This window comes from Salmo trutta, chromosome 10 (genome assembly GCF_901001165.1).
Source record: "Salmo trutta chromosome 10, fSalTru1.1, whole genome shotgun sequence".
Classification (NCBI taxonomy): Eukaryota; Metazoa; Chordata; class Actinopteri; order Salmoniformes; family Salmonidae; genus Salmo; species Salmo trutta.
In genome coordinates this window covers 36,583,632-36,610,703 of record NC_042966.1, presented here as the reverse complement: position 1 = coordinate 36,610,703, position 27,072 = coordinate 36,583,632, and the positions used below count along the sequence as shown (strand labels likewise).

Here is a 27,072-nt window from a genome sequence, read left to right as displayed (position 1 = left end):
GTGTATGTGATGTAAACAGAGAGGTCTACTTTCTTGGGGACCTGAATATTGACTGGTTTTCATCAAGCTGTCCGCTCAAGACGAAGCGTCTCACTGTAACCAGTGCCTGTAACCTGGTTCAGGTTATTAATCAACCTACCAGGGTGTTTACAATCACTACAGGAACAAGATCACATGTATTGATCACCTTTTTACTAATACTGTAGAACTTCGTTCTAAAGCTGTATCCGTTCCCATTGGATGCAGTGATCACAATATAGTGACTATATCCAGGACAGCTGGGCCTAAAATAGTGTATAAAACAGTGTAACATACAAATGATTTTGCTGTGACTCTTATGTGGATGTTGTTAAAAATATTTGTTGATCCGATGTGATTAATGAGGAGCATCCAGACGCTGCACTTGATGAATTTATGAAATTGCTTCTTCTAATTATTGATAAACATGCACCTGTTAAGGAAATTGACTGTTAGAACTGTTAAGGCTCCATGGATTGATGAGGAATTCAAAAACTGTATGGTTGAAAGAGACGGGGTAAAAGAGTGGCTAATAAGTCTGGCTGCACATCTTGCTGGCTGACTTACTGCAAATTGAGAAATGATGTGACCTAACTCAACATAAAGAAGAAGAAACTGTATTATGAAGCCAAGATCAATGATATAAAGAATGATGAAAAAAAACTTTGGAGTACTTTAAATGAAATTATGGGCAGAAAGACAAATTCAACTCCATCTTTCATCGAATCAGATGGCTTATTCATCACAAAACCATTTGATGTTGGCAATTATTTTAATGATTACTTCATTGTCAAAGTTGGCAAATGTAGGCAGGAAATACCAACAACGAACAGTGAGCCATCGTATTCATGCATAACAAAAACAAATAATGAAAGAAAAGCATTGCAAGTTTGAATTTTGTAAAGTTAATGTGGGAGAGGGTGAAAAATGATTGTTATCGATCAATAATGACAAACCTCCTGGCATTGACAACTTAGATGGAAAGCTACTGAGGATGGTAGCTGACTCTATAGCCACTCCTATCTGTCATATCTTTAATCTGAGCCTAGAGGAAAGTCTTTGTCCTTAGGACGGGAGGGAAGTCAAAGTAATTCTGCTACCCAAGAGTGGTAAAGTGGCCTTTACTGATTCTAACAGTAGATGTATAAGCTTGTTGCCAGCTCTTAGCAAACTGTTGGAAAAAATTGTGTTTGATCAAATACCATGTTATTTCTCTGTAAACAAATTAACATCAGACTTTCAGCATGCTTATAGAGAAAGGCACTCAACATGTACTGCACTGACACAAATGACTGATGATTGGTTGAAAGAAACTGTTAGATTTCAGTGCAGCCTTTGATATTATTGACCATAACCTGTTGTTGAAAACACGTATATGTTATGGCTTTTCAACCTCTGCCATATTGCGGACTCAGAGCTATCTATCTAATAGAATTCCAAGGTTTTTCTTTAATGGAAACTTCTCTAATGTCAAATATGTAAATTGTGGTGTACTGCTGGGCAGCTTTCTTGGCCCTCTACTCTTTTCTATTTTTACCAATGACCTGCCACTGGCATGAAACATAGTATCTGTGTCCATGTATGCTGATGATTCAACCATATACGCATCAGCAACCACAGCCAATGAAGTGACTGAAACACGTAAGAAAGAGTTGCAGTCTGTTTTGGAATGGCTTGCCAATAATAAACTGGTCCTGAACATCTCTAAAACTAAGAGTTTGTACTTGATACAAATCATTCCCTAAGTTCTAGACCTCAGCTGAATCTGGTAATGAATGGTGTGGCTGTTGAACAAGTTGAGGAGATTAAATTACTTGGCGTTACCATAGATTGTAAACTGTCATGGTCAAAACAAATAGATCCAATGGTTGTAAATATGGGGAGAGGTCTGTCCGTAATAAAGAGATGCTCTGATTTTTTGACACCACACTCCACAAAGCAGGCTCGAGTTTTATCTAATCTTGATTATTGTCCAATCGTGTGGTCCAGTGCTGCAAGGAAATACCTAGTTAAGCTGCAGCTGGCCCAGAACAGAGCAGCACGTCTTGCTCTTCATTGTAATCAGTGGGCTGATATAAATACTATGCATGCCAGTCTCTCTTGGCTAAGAGTTGAGGTGAGACTGACTGCATCACTTCTTCTTTTTATAAGAAACATTAACCTCTTAGTATCGTACCCCGTATCTAACTGCCTGTAGCAAGGATATGCATATTCTTGGTACCATTTGAAAGGAAACACTTTGAAGTTTGTGGAAATGTGAAATTGATGTATGAGAATATAACACATTAGATCTGGTAAAAGATAATGCAAACCAAAAAAAATGGTGTTTTTTTGTTTCATCATCATTGAAATGCAAGAGAAATACCATACTTTCAGACAGGAGTCTAGGTGTAATTTAGATTTCGGTCACCAGATGGCAGCAGTGTGTGTGCAAAGTTTCAGACTCATCCAGTGAAGAATTACATTACTGCACAATATTTTGTATCAAGTCTGTTAATGTGTTGAAAAGCCCATTGTTTGCATAGTCAACTTACACACAGCTCTGACACACACACTTACCCCACCAGACATGCCACCAGGGGTCATTTCACAGTCCCCCAAAAAACAAATTCAAGAAAGCATACAGTATTATATAGAGCCATTTTTGCATAGAACTCTGTTCCATTTCATATTGCTCAAATAAACAGCAAAAGTGGTTTCAAAAAACAGATAAAGCAACACCCTGCCGCACAATGCCTCTCCCCTATTTGACCTAGATAATTTGTGTGTATGCATTGATATGTAGGCTACGTACGCCTTTAAAAATAAAACATGTAGTTCTCTCCTTGTCTATTAATGTTCTGTATTATGTCATGTTTGATGTTTTGTGTGGACCCCAAGGAAGAGTAGCTGCTGCTTTTGCAACAGCTAATGGGGATCCTAAATACCAAAAATACCAAAATCCCTTTCTCTCTCCTCTCTCCTCATCTGACCATGGTCACAACACTCTCCAGTTTCTCTACATCTGTCAACAGCCAAAGCTCCCAAAATATTTTCAGAATATGTGCATGAAAATACTTGAGGCTTTGGCACAGTGTCTGTAGCATGAATATCTACTGTCAGATTCAAATACACACTGCTGCCCATTTAATACCTGTCTCTCTGTCTCACACATTAACATGAGAGCGAGAAAGAGAGAGACAGAGCGAGAGAGAAAGATGGAGGGAGAGAGAAAGACAGAGACAGACGTAGAGAGAAAAAGAGAGAGACAGAACGAGAGAGAGAGAAAGATGGAGGTGGAGAGAAAGAGAGAGACAGACGTGGAGAGAAAAAGAGAGAGACAGAGCGAGAGAGATAGAGAGAGAAAGATGGAGGGGGAGAGAAAGAGAGACAGACGTAGAAAAAAAAGAGACAGAGAGCGAGAGCGAGAGAGAGAGAAAGAGAGAACGATGGAGGGGGAGAGAGACAGAAAGATAGCAAATACAGACAGAGAAGACTTTGACAATGAAAGTCATTTAACTTGCCATCTCAATAAAGTCTATTAAATTGAATTGAAGACAGAGAGCGAAAGATAAGAGAGATGGAATGAGAAGAAAATCTGTCCGACTGCAGTGTTTTTCTGGGTAAAAACACTGTCCAACGTTTCCCTTTGTTCCTGACTTAAAACTTTCCAATGTATCTAGGATCTAGGACTGCAGCACAGCTGACTAGCGCCCAGGAACTCTGCTGGCTGTAACCAAGGAGCATTACACACATACTTCAACCCATTCCTCCAAGTCCAGCCCCATAGAAATCAGATCTGATATTACTCAAACACACACACACAGTCAATGTAACATTATATTGTAGGCAGATTAGTGTCCCAGTAGAGAATGTGTGTAATGCGGTGAACATTTGCTGACAACATCAGAGGTGTAAACAGCAAACTGGCATTCCTCTGAGTTAAAGATATTTTCTAGAATTTTTTGTATACTTTTTTTAGCCAGTACAGTAGTTCTAAAAGTAACGCTCATGAGACAAAATTATTCCCTAAAAATTGCGTTCTACATCACAAATGTGCAGATATGTGCACCACGTCACTGCTTTCTCTCTCTCTCGCTCTGCTCTGTGTGCCTCATGCTAGCAATCACCCAAATGGGAAGGGGCTGAAGCTCATTGGCTAGAACTCGAATTGCAAGGGGGCTGCCTTATAATGCAGGCTAATTGAGGTAAGACAGTCAGGGTTAAAAAATACTTAGTAGTCGCCAAAGTTCCAGAGCATATCTAATGTTCTAACAACAACTGTTAAGATGCCAAGTACTAAAACTAATACAACAAATTACAGACAGGCCAACCCTACTACCACCTACAATACAGACAGGCCAACCCTATTACCACCTACAATACAGACCAACCCTATTACCAACTACAATACAGGCCAACCCTATTACCACCTACAATACAGACAGAACAACCATACTACCACCTACAATACAGACAGAACAACCATACTACCACCTACAATACAGACCAACCCTATTACCACCTACAATACAGACAGAACAACCATACTACCACCTACAATACAGACCAACCCTACTACCACCTACAATACAGACAGGCCAACCCTATTACCACCTACAATACAGACAGAACAACCCTATTACCACCTACAATACAGGCCAACCCTATTACCACCTACAATACAGGCCAACCCTATTACCACCTACAATACAGGCCAACCCTATTACCACCTACAATACAGACAGGCCAACCCTATTACCACCTACAATACAGACCAACCCTACTACCACCTACAATACAGACAGGCCAACCCTATTACCACCTACAATACAGACAGAACAACCCTATTACCACCTACAATACAGGCCAACCCTATTACCACCTACAATACAGGCCAACCCTATTACCACCTACAATACAGGCCAACCCTATTACCACCTACAATACAGACAGACCAACCCTATTACCACCTACAATACAGACAGGCCAACCCTATTACCACCTACAATACAGACAGGCCAACCCTATTACCACCTACAATAGAGACAGGCCAACCCTATTACCACCTACAATACAGACAGACCAACCCTATTACCACCTACAATACAGACAGGCCAACCCTATTACCACCTACAATACAGGCCAACCCTATTACCACCTACAATACAGGCCAACCCTATTACCACCTACAATACAGGCCAACCCTATTACCACCTACAATACAGACAGACCAACCCTATTACCACCTACAATACAGACAGGCCAACCCTATTACCACCTACAATACAGACCTACCCTATTACCACCTACAATACAGACAGGCCAACCCTATTACCACCTACAATACAGACCAACCCTATTACCACCTACAATACAGACAGGCCAACCCTATTACCACCTACAATACAGGCCAACCCTATTACCACCTACAATACAGGCCAACCCTATTACCACCTACAATACAGACAGAACAACCATACTACCACCTACAATACAGACCAACCCTACTACCACCTACAATACAGACCAACCCTACTACCACCTACAATACAGACCAACCCTATTACCACCTACAATACAGACCAACCCTATTAACACCTACAATACAGGCCAACCCTATTACCACCTACAATACAGGCCAACCCTATTACCACCTACAATACAGGCCAACCCTATTACCACCTACAATACAGGCCAACCCTATTACCACCTACAATACAGACAGAACAACCATACTACCACCTACAATACAGACAGGCCAACCCTATTACCACCTACAATACAGACAGGCCAACCCTACTACCACCTACAATACAGACCAACCCCATTACCACCTACAATACAGACAGGCCAACCCTACTACCACCTACAATACAGACCAACCCTATTACCACCTACAATACAGACAGGCCAACCCTACTACCACCTACAATACAGACAGGCCAACCCTATTACCACCTACAATACAGACCAACCCTATTACCACCTACAATACAGACAGACCAACCCTATTACCACCTACAATACAGACAGGCCAACCCTATTACCACCTACAATACAGACAGGCCAACGCTATAATCACCTACAATACAGACAGGGCAACCCTACTACCACCTACAATACAGACAGGCCAACCCTATTACCACCTACAATACAGACAGGCCAACCCTACTACCACCTACAATACAGACAGACCAACCCTATTACCACCTACAATACAGACAGACCAACCCTATTACCACCTACAATACAGACAGGCCAACCCTATTATCACCTACAATACAGACATGCCAACCCTACTACCACCTACAATACAGACAGGCCAACCCTATTACCACCTACAATACAGACAGGCCAACGCTATTATCACCTACAATACAGACAGGCCAACCCTACTACCACCTACAATACAGACAGGCCAACCCTATTACCACCTACAATACAGACAGGCCAACACTACTACCACCTACAATACAGACAGGCCAACCCTACTACCACCTACAATACAGACAGGCCAACCCTATTACCACCTACAATACAGACAGGCCAACCCTATTACCACCTACAATACAGACAGGCCAACGCTACTACCACCTACAATACAGACAGACCAACCCTATTACCACCTACAATACAGACAGGCCAACCCTACTACCACCTACAATACAGACCAAACATATTACCACCTACAATACAGACAGGCCACTACAACGTACAATACAGACAGGCCAACGCTACTACCACCTACAATATAGACAGACCAACCCTATTACCACTTACAATACAGACCAACCCTACTACCACCTACAATACAGACAGACCAACCCTATTACCACCTACAATACAGACAGGGCAACCCTACTACCACCTACAATACAGACAGACCAACCCTATTACCACCTACAATACAGACCAACCCTACTACCACCTACAATAATACAGACCAACCCTATTACCACCTACAATACAGACAGGCCAACCCTACTACCATCTACAATACAGACCAACCATATTACCACCTACAATACAGACAGGCCACTACAACGTACAATACAGACAGGCCAACCCTACTACCACCTACAATACAGACCAACCAACCACACCACCACCTACAATACAGGCCAACCCTATTACCAGCTACAATACAGACAGACCAACCCTACTACCACCTACAATACAGACAGGCCAACCCTACTACCACCTACAATACAGACAGGCCAACCCTATTACCACCTACAATACAGACCAACCCTACTACCACCTACAATACAGACAGACCAACCCCATTACATCTTACAATACAGACAGACCAACCCTACTACCACCTACAATACAGACAGATCAACCCTACTACCACCTACAATACAGATCAACCCTATTACCACCTACAATACAGACAGGCCAACCCTACTACCATCTACAATACAGACAGACCAACTCTACTACCACCTAAAATACAGGCAGACCAACCCTATTACCACTTACAATACAGACAGACCAACCCTATTACCACCTATAATACAGACCAACCCTACTACCACCTACAATACAGACCAACCCTACTACCACCTACAATACAGACAGACCAACCCTATTACCACCTACAATACAGACAGACCAACCCTATTACCACCTACAATACAGACCAACACTACTACCACCTACAATACAGACCAACCCTATTACCACCTACAATACAGACCAACCCTATTACCACCTACAATACAGACCAACCCTACTACCGTCTACAATACAGACCAACCCTACTACCACCTACAATACAGACCAACCCTACTACCACCTACAATACAGACCAACCCTACTACCACCTACAATACAGACCAACCCTACTACCACCTACAATACAGACAGGCAGACAGACAGACCAAAAACAGCCCTACGGTTACACAGCACAATACAGCATTATCAAATGTCAATATCACTGACCCATTTCTTTTTTAATCCATTTACAAACAATACACCAGAATGACAAAGTGAAAACATGTTTTTAGACATTTTATGTTCAAATGTTTTGAAAATGAAAACCTTAAACGTGTTTCTATGGTGTGTCCTCACCTGGAGACATTGGCGTTGTCTCGTACCCGCGCATGGCACAGCATGTTGGGCATCCTCTGTTGCACCAGCACTCTGATCTGGTCTACAGAGCTGCTGAGCTTCAGGTAACCCAGGTACAGACCTGGGGTCAGGCGATGCTGGCTACGCCTCTGGTAGGCCGAGATGTCCTGGAGAGAGAGGGAGGCAGGGAGGGAGGAGAGAGAGATGGAGAGACAGAGACAGAGGGACAGAGAGACAGACAGAGAGAGAAAGAGAGTGTGAGAGGGAAAGGGAGAATACAAGGTCAGTTGGTGAAATGTGTGTGTGTGTGTGTGTGTGTGTGTGTGTGTGTGTGTGTGTGTGTATGTGTTTAACTATACTCGTGGGGACCAGTAATCCCCACACAAATAGTAAACAAACACAAATGTGAACAACTGGGTACATTTGGTCCCTAGAAGGTCAAATGCTATTTCTAGGGGGTTTAGGGTTAAGGTTAGAATTAGGTTTAGGGTTAGAGTTAGGAGCTGGGTTACGGTTAGGTTTAGGGGTTAGAGTTAGGAGCTGTGTTAGAATTAGGTTTAGGGTTAGAGTTAGGAGCTGGGTTACGGTTAGGTTTAGGGGTTAGAGTTAGGAGCTGTGTTACGGTTAGGTTTAGGGGTTAGAGTTAGGAGCTGTGTTAGAATTAGGTTTAGGGTTAGAGTTAGGAGCTGGGTTACGGTTAGGTTTAGGGGTTAGAGTTAGGAGCTGTGTTAGGGTTAGGTTTAGGGTTAGAGTTAGGAGCTGTGTTAGGGTTAGGTTTAGGGGTTAGAGTTAGGAGCTGGGTTACGGTTAGGTTTAGGGGTTAGAGTTAGGAGCTGTGTTACGGTTAGGTTTAGGGGTTAGAGTTAGGAGCTGTGTTAGGGTTAGGTTTAGGGGTTAGAGTTAGGAGCTGTGTTAGGGTTAGGTTTAGGGGTTAGGGAAAATAGGGTATCGAATGGGACTGAATTGTGTGTCCCCACAAGCTTAGTTATACAATACTGTGTGTGTGTGTGTGTGTGTGTGTGTGTGTGTGTGTTTGTGTGTGTACGTGTGTGTACGTGTGTGTACGTGTGTGTGTTTGTGTGTGTGTGTGTGTGTGTGTGTGTGTGTGTGTGTGTGTGTGTGTGCTTGTTTGTTTGCTTTTTCAGTTTTTTTAAGGGGTGGATCATCTTTAATATTGCAGATAGATTGTTGCTCCATCAATGGTATTGTCTGCATCATTTCCAATCCCCCATATATATTTTTGGGTGAATATACATATCCATATACATACATACATACAGTTGAAGTCGTAAGTTTACATACACTTAGGTTGGAGTCATTAAAACTCGTTTTTCAACCACTCCACAATTTTCTTGTTGACAAACTATAGTTTTGGCAAGTCGGTTAGGACATCTACTTTGATGATAGCAGTGCTAGCACACAAATTCGACAGTCACGAGATGGGGACTTCAAATAGGCCTAGGGCACGTCAAGGGAACTGTAGCCTACTGTTTAGTTGGGTTAAATGGAAACTGAAATCTGGATGCTAACTGTAGGTATATAACCTCTTTACATAGCCTTGATATTAACTCCTGCGGAATAAAGCCTTTCTTGCAGTAAAATGATAGATCTACACCAAATGTAGGCTAAAGGTGTGGAGAAATATGATTTCTTACTTTCAGCATCTTCAGAGAATACGAATGTGCAGTTAAATACCGTTTGTAGAGGTGCTGTTTTTATCAGCTTCATAAAAGCTGATATTACTTCAACCTCGTAAAATATGCATCCAATGCAAAACTGAAATCTTATCAGAAACATGTTGGGTAGTTTTCACAGCTTTCTATTTCCTTACAACCGGCCAAACTGATGTAATGACAATTGAGATGTACAAACGATGGTATAAGGGTACAACGAGCGCAGATAAGAGGCAATCAGTAATTTCAATTAAGACATTAATGAGAGAGCTAGGACTGACATAGTCATAAATATTTGTTCAGCACTTTTGAAAGGTACAATGACAGAATTCAGAATATGGGCCGTTCTTACAGTTTTCTTCCTGTACACCAAGTCAGAACCGTAAGATAAATAAAGGGGGCATATAAGCAGGCAATGAAAAGTCTTACAATGTTAGATGATTACATGTCTCTAAAACAGACTATATGCTACATGTGCACCACCAAGTCAGAACAGTAGGATAAGTTGTGAGGGGGAAAGGGACCAAATTATTAGGGTGAGGCACATGGGCTACTAACAGCTTACTACACAACATACACTTAGTATTACTTTCTTAGTTACAGTATATATATCTCCCTGTCATCAAAGTCTGCCATTCTCTGGATGTATGGTGCTTTCAAGACAACTGGGAACTCTGGAAAAAAACAAGGTTGAATCATTGCGTCAGTGATGTTCAGGTCGGAGCTCTAGAAAGAGGTCAGAGTTCCCGACTTGGAATTCCGAGTTGGATGACCATTCAAAATGTATTTTCCCAGTCGGAACTCGTTTGTTTCAGAGTTCGCAATTGTCTTAAACACACTGAAGTCTGTTGCATGTGAATGTTTATCCTTTTAAGCTTGGAAAAGAGACCCTTAAACCCAGACTCGGACCACACACCCAGTTCACTGAATAGCAGGCTAGTGATTGCTTTGCAATGCTTGCAGTTAGCCACTGATTCCTTCCAAATCACTCATTGTTGAATTTGCAATTTACAACTTGTTGTGTAATGTTTCTGTCCAATGGCCGATGAGCACTGATAGGTTTTATCTCTAATTTCTCTTCATCATGACAAGGATTGAAAAGGATTTGCCAGAAGATTATTGACTTGATTCATGAGGATGACTGCTTGTCTAGGTAAGATTTTGGAAGCATCAGTCCAATCAAAGCTACAGTAGATATAACATGATTTGACGTAATTTTATCTGTGGCCAATGACCTTGAGCCTTCTTGGATGAACACTTCTAGTGTAACTCTATGACAGTACCCAAGGGACTTACATTTTTAGATCTCCCCGTAGATTTTGCGATGAAGTAGTTTCCCAATGAGTGACAGAACACTGAGCCAATCACGGTGCAACTAGAGAACATTACCAACCCCTATGCTCCATATTTTCCCCTGGCTGCCCCACCACCACAGAAAGCACTGAGCTAGGCTGAAACACCTACATTGGCCTGGCCTGAATGACAGGTCACCACTGCCAGTACCTAAACGTTTTTGCTCCGCGAAGAACCAAAGATGACAGAGAACTTTACCGATGTCAATTAGATTGAAGCATTAATTCTATCGATTCATTACAATATTCTGGGCAACATATAATGACAGAAGAGAAGCTGCATGTATCTAATTATATGAAAGGTAAACAAATAACTTACCTAAATGTTGGACATTAAAAGCAGAACTTTTTCTATATCAGACAACAAGAAAATCCTGCACCCCCTGTGAAAAAAGTTGTTCTGCAGTCTCTGACTGTAGCCTACAAGGCATTTTCTATATTTGCGGGTTAGCGTCAATGCAGGCCTCAGATTTTCACTTTATCACATATAGGCCTAGTTGGGTGGTTATGGATGGGTTATTAGCAATTGCAGCTAAACAAACAGCTGCCTGCGCACCACCACAACATACCTCAGAATTTGAATCACACGTCAAGTGTTTCAAAAACACATGCTCACATGTGAAATGTCAAATGTGAGTGTTCCAAAAACAGTCTCCACATGATTTCACGTTTACATTTTAGAGTCATTATATGTAAAATAACGTATCAGTGCTATGCTATATACAGTGGAAGTCGGAAGTTTACATACACTTAGGTTGGAGTCATTAAAACTCTCTTTTCAACCACTTCACAAATGTCTTGTTAAGAAACTATAGTTTTTGCATGACACAAGTAATTTTTCCAACAATTGTTTGCAGACAGATTATTTCACTTATAATTCACTGTATCACAATTTCAGTGGGTCAGAAGTTTACATACACTAAGTTGAAGGTGCCTTTAAACAGCTTGGAAAATTCCAGAAAATTATGTAATGGCTTTAGAAGCTTCTGATAGGCTAATTGACCTCATTCGAGTCAATTGGAGGTGTACCTGTGGATGTATTTCAAGGCCTACCTTCAAACTCACTGCCTCTTTGCTTGACATAATAGGAACATCAAAAGAAATCAGCCAAGACCTCAGAAAAAATGTGTAGTCTGGTTCATCGTTCGGAGCAATGTCCAAATGCCTGAAGGTACCACGTTCATCTGTACAAACAATAGTACGCAAGCATAAACACCATGGGACCACACAGCCGTCATACCGCTCAGGAAGGAGACGCGTTCTGTCTCCTAGAGATGAACGTACTTTGGTGCGAAAAGTGCAGATCAATCCCAGAACAACAGCAAAGGACCTTGTGATGATGCTGGAGGACACAGGTGCAAAAGTATCTATATCCACAGTAAAACGAGTCATATATCGACATAACCTGAAAGGCTGCTCAGCAAGGAAGAAGCCACTGCTCAAAAACTGCCATAAAAAAGCCAGACTACGGTTTGCAACTGCACATAAGGATAAAAATCATACTTTTTGGAGAAATGTCCTCTGGTCTGATAAAACAAAAATAGAACTGTTTGGCCATAATGACTATCGTTATGTTTGGAGGAAAAAGGGGGAAGCTTGCAAGCCGAAGAATACCATCCCAACCGTGAAGCAAGGGGTGGCAGCATCATGTTGTGGGGGCCAACATTCACCCAACTTAGTGTGGGAAGCTTGTGGAAGGCTACCCGAAACATTTGACCCAAGTTAAACAATTTAAAGGCAATGCTACCAAATACTAATTAAGTGTATGTGAACTTCTGACCCACTGGGAATGTGATGAAAGAAATAAAAGCTGAAATAAATCATTCTCTCTACTATTATTCTGACATTTCACATTCTTAAAACAAAGTGGTGATTCTAACTGACCTAAGACAGGGAATCTTTACTAGGATTAAATGTCAGGAATTGTGAAAAACTGAGTTTAAATGTATTTGGCTAAGGTGTATGTAAACTTCCGACTTCAACTGTATATGTATATATATATACATATATATATGTTAGGTGACCTAAACTGGGACATGTAAACACGGGCACCCTCATAGATATCATCCTGACCAACCTGCCCTCTAAATACACCTCTGCTGTCTTCAACCAGGATCTCAGCAATGACTGCCTCATTGCCTGCGTCCGTAATGGGTCTGTGGTCAAACGTCCACCCCTCATCACAGTCAAACGCTCACTAAAACACTTCAGCGAGCAGACCTTTCTAATCGACCTGGCCCAGGTATCCTGGAAGGATATTGACTTCATTCCATCAGTAGAGGATGCCTGGTTATTCTTTAAAAGTGCTTTCCTCACCATCTTAAATATGAATGTCCCATTCAAACATTTTAGAACCAGGAATATAGCCCTTGGTTCACTCCAGACCTGACTGCCCTTGACCAGCACAAAAACATCCTGTGGCGTACTGCATTAGCATCAGATAGCCCCTGCGATATGCAACTTTTCAGGGAAGTTAGGAACCAATATACACAGGCAGTTAGGAAAGCAAAGGCTAGCTTTTTCAAACAGAAATTTGCATCCTGTTGCACAAACTCCAAAAAGTTCTGGGACACTGTAAAGTCCATGGAGAATAAGAGCACCTCATCCCAGCTGCCCACTGCACTGAGGCTAGGAAACACGGTCACCACCGATAAATCCATGATAATTGAGAATTTCAATAAGAATTTTCTACGGCTGGTCATGCTTTTCACCTGGCTACCCCTACCCCAGTCAACAGCCCTGTACTCCCCACAGCGACTTTCACAAACCTCCCCAATTTCTCCTTCACCGAAATCCAGATAGCTGATGTTGTGAAAGAGTTGCAAAATCTGGACACCTACAAATCAGCTGGGCTAGACAATCTGGACCTTCTCTTTCTAAAATGATCCGCCGCAATTGTTGCAACCCCTATTACTAGCCTGTTCAAACTCTCTTTCGTATCGTCTGAGATTCCCAAAGATTGGAAAGCTGCCGCGGTCATCCCCCTCTTCAAAGGGGGAGACACTCTAGACTTAAATTGCTACAGACCTATATCTATCCTACCCTGCCCTTCTAAGGTCTTCGAAAGCCAAGTTAACAAACAGACCACCGACCATTTCGAATCCCACCGTACCTTCTCCGCTATGCAATCTGGTTTCCGAGCTGGTCATTGGTGCACCTCAGCCACGCTCAAGGTCCTAAACGATATCATAACCGCCATTGATAAAAGACAATACTGTGCAGGCGTTTTCATCGACCTGGCCAAGGCTTTTGACTCTATCAATCACCACATTCTTATCGGCAGACTCAACAGCCTTGGTTTCTCAAATGACTGCCTCGCCTGGTTCACCAACTACTTCTCAGACAAAGTTCAGTGTGTCAAATCGGAGGGCCTGTTGTCCGGACCTCTGGCAGTCTCTATGGGGGAGCCACAGGGTTCAATTCTCAGGCTGACTCTTTTCTCTGTATACATCAACGATGTCGCTCTTGCTGCTGGTGATTCTCTGATCCACCTCTACACAGATGACACCATTCTGTATACTTCTGGCCCTTCTTTGGACACTGTGTTAACTAACCTCCAGACGAGCTTCAATGCCATACAGCTCTCCTTTCTTGGCCTCCAACTGCTCTTAAATGCAAGAAAACTAAATGCATGTTCTTCAATCGATAGGTGCCCGCACCTGCCTGCCCGTCCAGCATCACTACTCTGGACGGTTCTGACTTAGAATATGTGGACAACTACAAATACCTAGGTGTCTGGTTAGACTGTAAACTCTCCTTCCAGACTCACATTAAGCATCTCCAATCCAAAATTAAATCTAGAATTGGCTTCCTATTTCGCAACAAAGCATCCTTCACTCATGCTGCCAAACATACCCTCGTAAAACTGACTGTCCTACCGATCCTTGACTTCTGCGATGTCATTCATCAAATAGTCTCCAACACTCTACTCAGCAAATTGGAAGCAGTCTATCACAGTGCCATCCGTTTCGTCACCAAAGCCCCATATACTACCCACCACTGCGACATGTATGCTCTCGTTGGCTGGCCCTCGCTTCATATTCGTTGCCAAACCCACTGGCTCCAGGTCATCTACAAGTCTCTGCTAGGTAAAGCCCTGCCATAACTCAGCTCACTGGTCACCATAGCAGCACCCACCCGTATCACACGCTCCAGCAGGTATATTTCACTGGTGACCCACAAAGCCTATTCCTCCTTTGGCCACCCGCAAAGCCTATTCCTCCTTTGGCCACTTTTCCTTCCAGTTCTCTGCTGCCAATGACTGGAACGAATTGCAAAAATCACTGAAGCTGGAGACTCATATCTCCCTCACTAACTTAAACTTAAAACATCAGCTTTCAGAGCAGCTCACAGATCACTGCACCTATACATAACCCATCAGTAAATAGCCCATCCAACTACCTCATCCCCATTCTGTTATTTTATTTAAAAATGTTTTGCTCCTTTGCACCACAGTATCTCTACTTGCACATTCATCTTCTGCACATCTATCACTCCAGTGTTTAATTGCTAAAATGTAATTACTTCGCCACTATGGCCTATTTATTGCCTTACCTCCCTAATCTTACTACATTTGAACACACTGTATATAGACTTTTCTATTTTGTTATTGACTGTACATTTGTTTATTCCATGTGTAACTCTGTGTTGTTGTTTGTGTTGCACTGCTTTGCTTTATCTTGGCCAGGTCGCAGTTGTAAACGAGAACTTGTTCCCAACTAGCCTACCTGGCTAAATAAAGGTGAAAAAATATATATATATATATTCACATATACATAAACACACATATACATACATACACATACATACATACATACACATATACATACATACATACATACAGTTGAAATCGGAAGTTTACATACACTTAGGTTGGAATCATTAAAACTTGTTTTTCAACCACACATGTCTTCTTATTAACAAACTTTAGTTTTGGCAAGTCGGTTACACACATACACACTTTTTTTTAGAATATACCTTTATTATTTCCCGCAAACCCTACCACCACTCCCCCAATTGGAGTAAACTAACAAACAATAACACTTAGGCTTCTTCCTTCAGTTATACATATTATACACATTTTACAGACACAATCTATTTTACAATAGTTATATTTTGTTTCTTTTTAGTCCTTCCTCTATTTCTGATGTCCATCCAGTTTGATTTATATTTGTATCTGTGCTATTTCACAAACTTTCTGAACCTATATACATTTTACAGACCCCTGTATGTTTTACATTGGTTATCTTGTTATTAGTCCCACCCTTCAGCTCCATTCAACTCCTCCCATCTATCTCTTAACACCATCTATTTTGGATTTCTATTTGCCATATATTTTTCAACTGTGCTGTTATGCTTCACAAAAGTACTGAACCTTTCTATGGTCATAGCTTTTGCAGATTGTAAATCAAAGATAATTATTTTTCTAAAATAATTATTATATTATTGATTGATTGACTATGACTTTTCAAATCACCCAGTATTGCTATCTGCAGCGTTAGTTCTAGGTAAATGTTGCAATTCTTCAGCCATTCCTGGACCTGTGACCAAAAACAAGCTACATATGGACAGTACAAAAATAAATCGAATGACTCTGCCTCCTCACAGCAAATCTGCAGAGCTGGGAAGATTGTGTCCCCCATATATATAACATTCTACTGGTTGCAAGATTTTTGTATAATAATTTCAATTGAATAATTCAAAGTTTTGAATCTGGCATTGTTTTGCGTGTCAATTCAGAAACCATATGCCATGGAATCTGTACATCGAAAATCTCTTCCCAACTATTTTGCAATGTATATGGCACAGCTGTCAATTTTTTGCTCCTTAAATGAAATTGGTATGTTTTTATTCATCACAATTTTCTTTAACCATTTATGTTCTTTAATATAGGGTCAACATAAAAGTTCCTTACTTTTTCCCCCTTCTACTTGCCTCTTCCATTTCTGTGCTAATGCTGCAATTGTAATTTTGGGTAGAGCAGACATTTCCATATGTCTGTGTTAGCTGCATGTGTGACATAACTCCACCAGTCCTATTTATAATTTACAAAAATTATACCTTTTTAAACATTTTATAAAAAAATACATTTTTTTATCAATTAGTATATTTGAGTTTAACCACAATATTTGTTGTATTATTTGTTCTGTCTTTTCAGGTGGATTAAACTGAAATTGTAAACAACTTTCTAAGGCTTGTTTAAAAAATAACGATATTTTGGAGATGATTTCGTTTTCAAATAACTGAAAGTAAACAGTTGTAATCTGAATAAAAGGAAAAAGGCCATTCTTGAACATGGGGTGAGACATTCTTACTAATTTACAAGAGAACCATTTTGGATTTAAGTATAACTTTTATATGACTGATGCATTTAGTGAGAGGTTTAATGCTTTCATATTTAATAATTTCTGCCCTCCAAATTCATATTCATTAAATAAATAGGCCCTTTTAATTTTGTCTGGCTTGCCATTCCAAATAAAATGGAATATTTAATAATTGAAGAATTTAAAAAGCAGGTCACTAGGTGTAGGCAAAACCATAAGCAAATAGGTCAACTGTGATATGACTAAAGAGTTAATCAGGGTGATTTTTCCACAAATGGACAGGTATTTTCCTTTCCATGGTAGCAAGATCTTATCTATTTTTGCTAACTTTCTATAACAATGTATTGCAGTGAGATAATTTCTTTCTTTCGGGATTTGTATACCGAGTATGTCCACATCCCCGTCAGACCATTTTATTGGTAAACTACACAGTAATGTAAAAGTTACATTTTTTTTAATCCAGAGAAGTTAGCAAAAGTATCTAGATCCTCTAAGAGGCTGTGGAGGGATTCTAATTGTGGTTTCAGAAGAAAACATGAATCATCAGCATACAATGACATCTTTGTTTAAAGCCACAGATTTCTAATCCCTTAATATTATTGTTGGATCTAATTTTAACAGCTAACATTTCGATGCCAATAATAAATAGATATGCCGATAGTGGACAACCTTGTTTTACTCCTCTTGACAGTTTAAAACTTTCTGAGATGTATCCATTATTTACTATTTTACACCTAGGGTTACAATACATAACTTTAACCCATTTTATAAGAGATTCTTCAAAATTGATATATTGTAGGCATTTATATATAAACTCCAGTCGTACTTTATCAAAAGCCTTTTCAAAATCAGCTATGAAAACCAGGCCTGCTTTCTCTGATATTTCATAGTATTATATTGTTTCCAGTACTTGTGTTATATTGTCTCCAATGTATCGTCAATGTAAAAAACCTGTCTGATTAGGATGAATAATATCTGACAATACCTTGTTAATTCTATGCACCAAGCATTTAGCTAGGATTTGTGCATCACAACACTGAAGTGTAAGAGGCCTCCAATTTTTTTAAATGGACTAGATCTTTATATATACCACTTGGATCCTGTTTCAGTAATAATGAAATCAGACCTTGTTGTTGAGTGTCCGATAATCTACCATTTATATAGGAGTGGTTAAAACATGCTAATGGTCCTCTGAGTATATCAAAAAAAGGTTTGGTATACTTTCACAGGTATGCCATCCAGCCCTGGAGTTTTCCCAGCCTTAAAGGCTTTAATTGCATCAATAAGTTCCTCCTCTGTAATTTGGCCTTCACATGAGTCTTTCTGTACAGATGTAAATTTGACATTATTAATAGGAAAAAAATCCATACAATTAGCTTCGTTTAGTGGAGATGGAGGAGGCTTTACTTCCTATTTCAAAATATCATTCGGGGAATCATGCGTGACTCCATCATTTGTAACAAGTTTCAATACCTTTTTTTGGTAGCATTTCTATGTGAAGATTGAAAATGAATTTGGTGCATTTTTCCCCATATTCCATCCAGTTTGCTTTATTTTTATAATATATTACACTGGATCTTTCTTGAATAAGTTCCTCTATTTCTTTTTCCTCATTTCAGTGCCTCTACGGTACAGTTTTTATTGCTATCTAACTGTACTGTTAGTCCTTCAATTTCCTTTGTTAATATGGACTCTTTTGATCTAAATTGCTTTTGTTTTATAGATGAGTACTGAATTGCATGGCCTCTAAAGGCACATTTAAAAGTGTCTCATACAATAAGGGGATTTGCTGTACCTATGTTATGTCTGAAAAAGCCAGTTATAAATTCTTCTGTCCTAGTTATAAACAAGTTATCATCTAGTAGGCTTTGATTCAATTTCTAATATCCTTACCCACATGGAAATTCTGTAAGAGTAATATATATGCCAATTATTTGATGATCTGACCGCATTCTCTCCCCTATCAACACTTTGTTTTACTTTTGGTGCCAGAGAGAATGGCAAAAGAAAGTAATCAAGATGACTAGCTTGATTAAGCCTCCGCCATGTATATCTCACTAGGTAAGGGTATTTAAGCCTCCAGATATCCCCTAATTCCAATATGTCCATGACACAGAAAAACATTGTTTCTGGGATATGCAACCATTTCCTTTCTCACTCAACGCCAAAAAACACACACCACACCATCCATCCACACATACTGCGCCTTCTGTTTACTGTGTTTTTATCTCCACCATGTTGAATTAGTGCTTTTGTGTTCCAATTAGTTATATTTGAAGATAGATAGAAAAGCTATATTTTTTTGTTGTATTATTACAATCCATAACAGGGCTAGAATTGTGTGTATGTGTTTGTTTGTGGTACTTATATAGTGATGAACAGTATGGTAGTGTCACGCCCTGACCATAGAGAGCCTTGTTATTCTCTATTTTGGTTAGGTCGGGGTGTGACTAGGGTGGGTAATTTAGGTTGTTTATTTCTATGTTGGCCTGGTATGGTTCCCAATCAGAGGCAGCTGTTTTTCGTTGTCTCTGATTGGGGATCATATTTAGGCAGCCATTTCCCCACTGTGTTTTGTGGGATCTTGTTTATGTGTAGTTGCTTGTGAGCACTTCATTTTCCTTCACGGTTCGTTCGTTCGTTCTTTATTGTTTTTGTGCGTTTCATTCAATAAACATGTGGAACCCATATCACGCTGCGCTTTGATCCGAATGTTATTACGACGATCGTGACAGGTAGGCTATGGTAAGGTTATGGTAAGGTTATGGTAGGGTTATGGTAGGTTTATGGTAGGGTTATGGTAGGGCTATGGTAAGGTTATGGTAGGGTTATGGTAGGTTTATGGTAGGTTTATGTTAGGGTTATGGTAAGGCTATGGTAAGGTTATAGTAGGGTAATGGTAGGTTTATGGTAGGGTTATGGTAGGGTTATGGTAGGTTTATGGTAGGGGTATGGTAAGGTTATGGTAGGTTTATGGTAGGGTTATGGTAGGGTTATAGTAGGGTTATGGTAGGTTTATGGTAAGGTTATGGTAGGTTTATGGTAAAGGTATGTTCTACCTGTATGGTAATTAGCAGTATGTCCAGTGCGTAGGGTTCTTCAGGTGTGGACAGACTCTTCCTCTGGCTTTGTAGCTTGGACACCTGCATCCACTTCCCACTGAAGAATGAGTACTGGCTCTCCATGTCCCGGATCGTCACTAGCAACACGTTGCCATGACGATCCTTGATGGGTTCGTAGTGGACACGCCCCAGGTTGTGTGTCCCCAACAAGCTCTGAGAATGACATCAATCAATCAATCAATCAATCAATAAATCAATCAATCAATAAATACTTATATCTGTATGTCTGCCTATCTACTAATCTCTGACTCACATACAACAACCCCCCCCCCCCACACACACACACGCAGGGGTGTACCTGTAGTTGCCCAGCGGCAGCCAACATCTTCTGTCTGGCCTGTAGAGTGGAGGAGGAGGACATGGAGACAGACATACTCTGTCTCAGCCACCGCACATCCTCCCACATACACGACAACTAGAGAGAGAAAGGGGGATAGGTCGAGAGAGAGAGAGAGAGAGAGAGGGAAACAGAGAGAGAAACTGCATTATAAACATAATTGTAGAGAAATATTGAGGTACAGTAATTTGATTGAAACGCAGAATCCAGCCTGATGCACTAGTGCTAAAAATTCTCTATATATGGCTGCTGCCCTGTAATGAACTACATTACCCACAATACCTTAGTGAACCATAGGAAGTCCTGCATGAGAGAGCTGCCGTAAGAGTCATCCACCTCCACTATAGGGATCTGGTCCTCTGTGGTCACCAGTAGACTGTCTTTGTGGTACAACACTGCCGCCAGGTAAACCCCCCTACAGAACCAGCAAAATGGAACAGTCCGTCTCAGTTATACACTCCACTTGGAACAGTCCATAATGTACATCCAAGGGGTGTATTTTACACAAACACACTACTTGCTCACCTTTTGAGAGTCTTGACAAACTTGTTGGAGGAGTTAAAGAGGTGCTTGAGACTTCTGGAGACGGACTGCTTACGGCTTGGGTTCTGGAGCTTTGATGTGTCTGAGAGTAGGAGAGAGAGGAGAGAGGGAGGAGAGATGGGAGAGGAGAGGAGAGAGGGAGAGATGGGAGAGGAGAGAGGAGAGTGAAGAGAGAAGAGAGGGAAAAGGAGAGTGCGGAGAGGGAAGCGGGGATTGGGGGTAAACTGATCATTTTTCTTCCTGGTAAAGAAAACATTTGTCCTCTTATTTGTCTGTGTCATTACTTCTGCTGTTTTCAACTTGAACTAGTTCCTGTATGTATGTGTGTGCACTGCACTGAAAAACTCAAATGCTTTCTACTGTTTACTCAGTATTGGAATGTTGTTATTCCTTTCAAGTGGAATGCTGTTATGCATCAACTGTTCTTGATCTTAAACGAATGTCCTCTAGCGGTTTATTGAGTATAGTAATTGTTGTTATTGGCTATGTTCTAAGGAGCACTGTGAATTTGACTCACTTTGTCTGAGTGAAAGAGAGTAGAGGGTGTGGAGAGAAAGGAATCAGCCGTGAAGTAGAGAGAGAGAGAGAGAGAAAGCACAAGAGAATGACCTTGTTTACATTGCACGTACTGTAATGACGTGTCCCTTTTTGCAATCGACTGACAATAAACAAACACAAAACAACAGTAAAAAGAGAAGGGAGGAGCGAGTCAGATATAAGATGTTCTCATAGCTAATCACCTTTCAAGGTTCAGTGGCACTCCGTTGTGTTATCTGACTCTGTTCAGCTGTCTATCCTCTACAGCCCCCTATCTACTCCCTCTCACCCCCATATCTCCACCTCTCACCCTCATCCCAAAAATGTCTGCAGCATTGAAGGTCCCTCGGGGAGAAGGGCCTTGGTCAGGGGGGTGACCAAGAACTCCATGGTCACACTGACAGAGCTCCAGAGTTCCTCTATTGAGATAAGAGAACCTTCCAGAAGGACACCCATCTCTACAGCACTCCAATAAACAGGCATTTATGGAAGAGTGGCCAGACGGAAGCCACTCCTCAGGAGAAGGCACATGACAGCCCGCTTGGAGTTTGCCAAAAGGCACCTAAAGAACTCTCAGACTACAAAAAACAAGATTCTCTGGTCTGATGAAACCAAGATTGAACTCTTTGGCCTGAATGACAAGCGTCACGTCTGGAGGAAACCTGGCACCATCCCTACAGTGAAGCATGGTGGTGGCAGCATCATGCTGTGGGGATGTTTTTCAGAGGCAGGGACTGGGAGACTAGTCAGGATTGAAGGAGCGATGAATGGAGCAAAGTTAAGAGAGATCCTTGATGAAAAACTGCTCCAGAATGTTCACCTTCCAACAGGACATGACCCTAAGCACACAGCCAAGACAGCGCAAGAGTTGCTTCGGGAGAAGTCTCTGAATGACCTTGAGTGGCCCAGCCAGAGGCCAGACTTGAACCCGATCGAACATCCCTGGAGAAACTTGAAAATAGCTGTGCAGCGACTCTCCCCATCCAACCTGACAGAGCTTGAAAGGATCTGCAGAGAAGAATGGGAGAACCTCCCAAATACAGGTTTGCCAAGCTTGTAGTGTCATACCCAAGAAGACGTGAAGCTGTAATCCCTGCCAAAGGTGCTTCAACAGAGTACTGAGTAAAGGGTCTGAATATTTGTACTTTGTAAATGTGATATCAGTTTTTTATAATTATGTAAAAAATAGAAATAAAAACTTTTTGCTTGGTCATTATGGGGTACTATGTGTAGATTGATGAGATTTTTTTTTAATACATTTTAGAATAAGGCTGTAATATAATAAAATGTGGAAAAAGTCAAGAGGTCTGAATACTTTCCGAATGCACAGCACTCTCTCTTCCCTCTCTCTCTGTGTCTCTGAATTTTTCTGTGTTTCTCTCAATTTCAATTCAATTTCAATTTAAGGGATTTATTGGTATGGGAAACATATGTTAACATTGCCAAAGCAAGTGAAATAGATAATAAATAAAAGTGAAATAAACAAAAAAAAACAGTAAACATTACACTCCAAAAGTTCCAAAACAATAAAGACATTTCAAATGTTATATTACGTGCAAATAGTTAAAGTACAAAAGGGAAAATAAATAAGCATAAATATGGGTTGTATTTACAATGGTGTTTGTTCTTCACTGGTTGCCCTATTTTTTAAATTTTATTTATTTAACTAGGCAAGTCAGTTAAGAAAAAATTCTTATTTACAATGACGGCCTACCCCAAACACTAACATGGACGACACTGGGCCAATTGCGCGCCGCCCTATGGGACTCCCAATAACGGCCGGTTGTGATACAGCCTGGAATTCAACCAGGGTCTGTAGTGATGCCTCTTGCACTGAGACGCAGTGCCTTAGACCGCTGAACCAGGGTCTGTAGTGATGCCTCTAGCACTGAGATGCAGTGCATTAGACCGCTGAACCAGGGTCTGTAGTGATGCCTCTAGCACTGAGATGCAGTGCCTTAGACCGCTGAACCAGGGTATGTAGTGACGCATCTAGCACTGAGATGCAGTGCTTTAGACCGCTGAACCACTCAGGAGCCCCACTCAGTAGCTTTCTTCTGACATCAGGTCACACATCTTGCTGCTGTGATGGCACACTGTGGTATTTCACCAAGTAGATGTGGGAGTTGATCAAAATTGGGTTTGTTTTCAAATTCTTTGTGGGTCTGTGTAATCTGAGGGAAATATGTGTCTCTGATATGGTCATACATTTGGCAGGAGGTTAGGAAGTGCATCTCAGTTTCCACCTCATTTTGTGGGCAGTGATCACATAGTCTGTCTTCTCTTGAGAGCCAGGTCTGCTTACGACGGCCTTTCTCAATAGCAACACTATGCTCACTGAGTCTGTACATTGTCAAAATGTCACGATCGATATTACAATTGTCGGACCAAAGCACAGCGTGGTATGGTTCCATCATCTTTTATTTGAAAAGTGAAACACACAGAAAACAAAGCACAAAAAAAACGAAACGTGAAGCTACGTAGTGCACGCAGGAACTACACATAGACAAGATCCCACAATCACAGGTGGGGAAAGGGCTGCCTAAGTATGATCCCCAATCAGAGACAACGATAGACAGCTGACTCTGATTGGGGACCATACCCGGCCAAACGAAGAAATAAGAAAACTAGATTTCCCACCCAAATCACACCCTGACCTGATCAAATAGACAAATAGAAAGGCTCTCTATGGTCAGGGCGTGACACAAAGCTTTCCTTAAGTTTGGATCAGTCACAGTGGTCAGGTATTCTGCCACTGAGTACTCTCTGTTTAGGGCCAAATAGCATTCTAGTTTGGTATGTTGTTTTGTTCATTCTTTCCATTGTGTCAAGTAATTACATTCATTAAAACTCATTTTTCAACCACTCCACAAATTTCTTGTTAACAAACTATAGTTTTGGCAAGTCGGTTAGGACATCTACTTTGTGCATGACAAGTAATTTTTCCAATAATTATTTCACTTATAATTCACTGTATCACAATTCCAGTGGGTCAGAAGTTGACGTACACTAAATTGGCTGTGCCTTTAAACAGCTTGGAAAATTCCAGAAAATTATGTAATGGCTTTAGAAGCTTCTGATAAGTGAATTGACATCATTTGAGTCAATTGGAGGTGTACCTGTGGCTGAATTTCAAGACCTACCTTAAAACTCACTGCCTCTTTGCTTGACATCATGGGAAACTCAAAATAAATCAGCCAAGACCTCAGAAAACAAATTGTAGACCTCCACAAGTCTAGTTCATCCTTGGGAGCAATTTCCAAATGCCTGAAGGTACCACGTTCATCTGTACAAACAATAGTACGCAAGTATAAACACCGTGGGACCACACAGCCGTCACACCGCTCAGGAGGAGACGTGTTCTGTCTCCTAGAGATGAACGTACTTTGGTGCGAAAAGTGCAAATCAATCCCAGAAGAACAGCAAAGGACCTTGTGAAGATGCTTGAGGAAAGAGGTACAAAAGTATCTATATCCACAGTAAAACGAGTCCTATATCGACATAACCTGAAAGGCCGCTCAGCAAGGAAGAAGCCACTACTCCAAAACCGCCCCAAAAAAAGCCAGACTACGGTTTGCAACTGCACATGGGGACAAAGATCGTCCTTTGTGAAGAAATGTCCTCTGGTCTGATAAAACAAAAATAGAACTTTGGCCATAATGACCATCGTTATGTTTGGAGTGAAAAGGGGGAGGCTTGCAAGCTGAAGAACACCATCCCAACAGTGAAGCACGGGGGTGGCAGCATCATGTTGTGGGGGTGCTTTGCTGCAGGAAGGACTGGTGCACTTCACAAATAGATGGCATCATAAGGGAGGAAAAGTATGTGGATATATATTGAAGCAACATCTCAAGACATCAGTCAGGAAGTTAAAGCTTGGTCGCAAATGGGTCTTCCAAATGGACAATGACTCCAAGCATACTTCCAAAGTTGTGGCAAAATGGCTTAAGAACAACAAAGTCAAGGTATTGGAGTGGCCATCACAAAGCCCTGCCCTCAATCCTATAGAAAATTTGTGGGCAGAACTGAAAAAGCGTGTGCGAGCAAGGAGGCCTACAAACCTGACTCAGTTACACCAGCTCTTCCAGGAGGAATGGGCCAACATTCACCCAACTTATTGTGGGACGCTTGTGGAAGGCAACCCGAAACGTTTGACCCAAGTTAAACAATTTAAAAGCAATGCTACCAAATACTAATTGAGTGTATGTAAACTTCTGACCCAGTGGGAATGTGATAAAATAAATTAAAGCTGAAATAAATCATTCTCTCTACTATTATTCTGACATTTCACATTCTTAAAATAAAGTGGTGATCCTAACTGACCTAAAACAGGGATTTTTTACTAGGATTAAATGTCAGGAATTGTGAAAAACAGAGTTTAAATGTATTTGGCTAAGGTGTATGTAAACTTCCGATTTCAACTGTATCTTTTTGTTTTCTCATGATTTGGTTGGGTCTAATTGTGTTGCCTTCCTGGGGCTCTGTGGGGTCTGTTTGTATTTGTGAACAGAGCCCCAGGACCAGCTTGCTTAAGGGACTCTTCTCCTCTTTCTGTAGGTGATGGCTTTGTTATGGAAGGTTTGGGAATCTCTTTCTTTTAGGTGGTTGTAGAATTGAACGGCTCTTTTCTGGATTTTGATAATTAGTGGGTATCGGCCTAATTCTGCCCTGCAGGCATTCGCTATTAGTCTCTCATCTACCGACTTCAGCTATAAAGTTTAGCTGTTCAAAATATAGTTAACTAGTTTAGTAGTTTCAAAAAAATATTCTCCAAAATGCTTATAGCATCCAGCAGTGTTAGAGTTTTAAAAAGTGTGTTATTTTCCTAACAGGCGAAGGTGCTGGTGACTTGCTAGGCTCAAAGTCTACATGCATTTCTGTTTCCACAAGGTTAACTGCTTTTGACAAGTGGATAATATGACAAGGGCTGCTTGGCTACTGTGCAGCCCGCATGTCACCGAGAATAAACAGAGAAAGGAGAGAGAGAGATGTGGGGGGAGAGAGAGAGAGACAGAAAGAGAAAAAAAAACATGATTTGTAGTGATTAATGAGGTGAGGTTCCATCTGATCCAACTACTACTGCTGGCACAAACAGAGAGAGCGAGAGAG

At 41.0% G+C, this 27,072-nt stretch overlaps 1 protein-coding gene across 1 annotated transcript in view; it reads right to left on the bottom strand.

Moving 5' to 3' along the window:
* LOC115200888 (ankyrin repeat and fibronectin type-III domain-containing protein 1) overlaps positions 1-27,072 on the bottom strand; it is a gene marked incomplete at its 5' end in the record, with an annotated part of 65,134 nt that overhangs the window by 26,357 nt on the left and 11,705 nt on the right. The window contains 5 exon segments of the mRNA XM_029764004.1: positions 8,077-8,243; positions 20,484-20,699; positions 20,845-20,961; positions 21,166-21,298; positions 21,409-21,508. Of these exon segments, the coding sequence (XP_029619864.1) occupies positions 8,077-8,243; positions 20,484-20,699; positions 20,845-20,961; positions 21,166-21,298; positions 21,409-21,508 (733 nt within the window).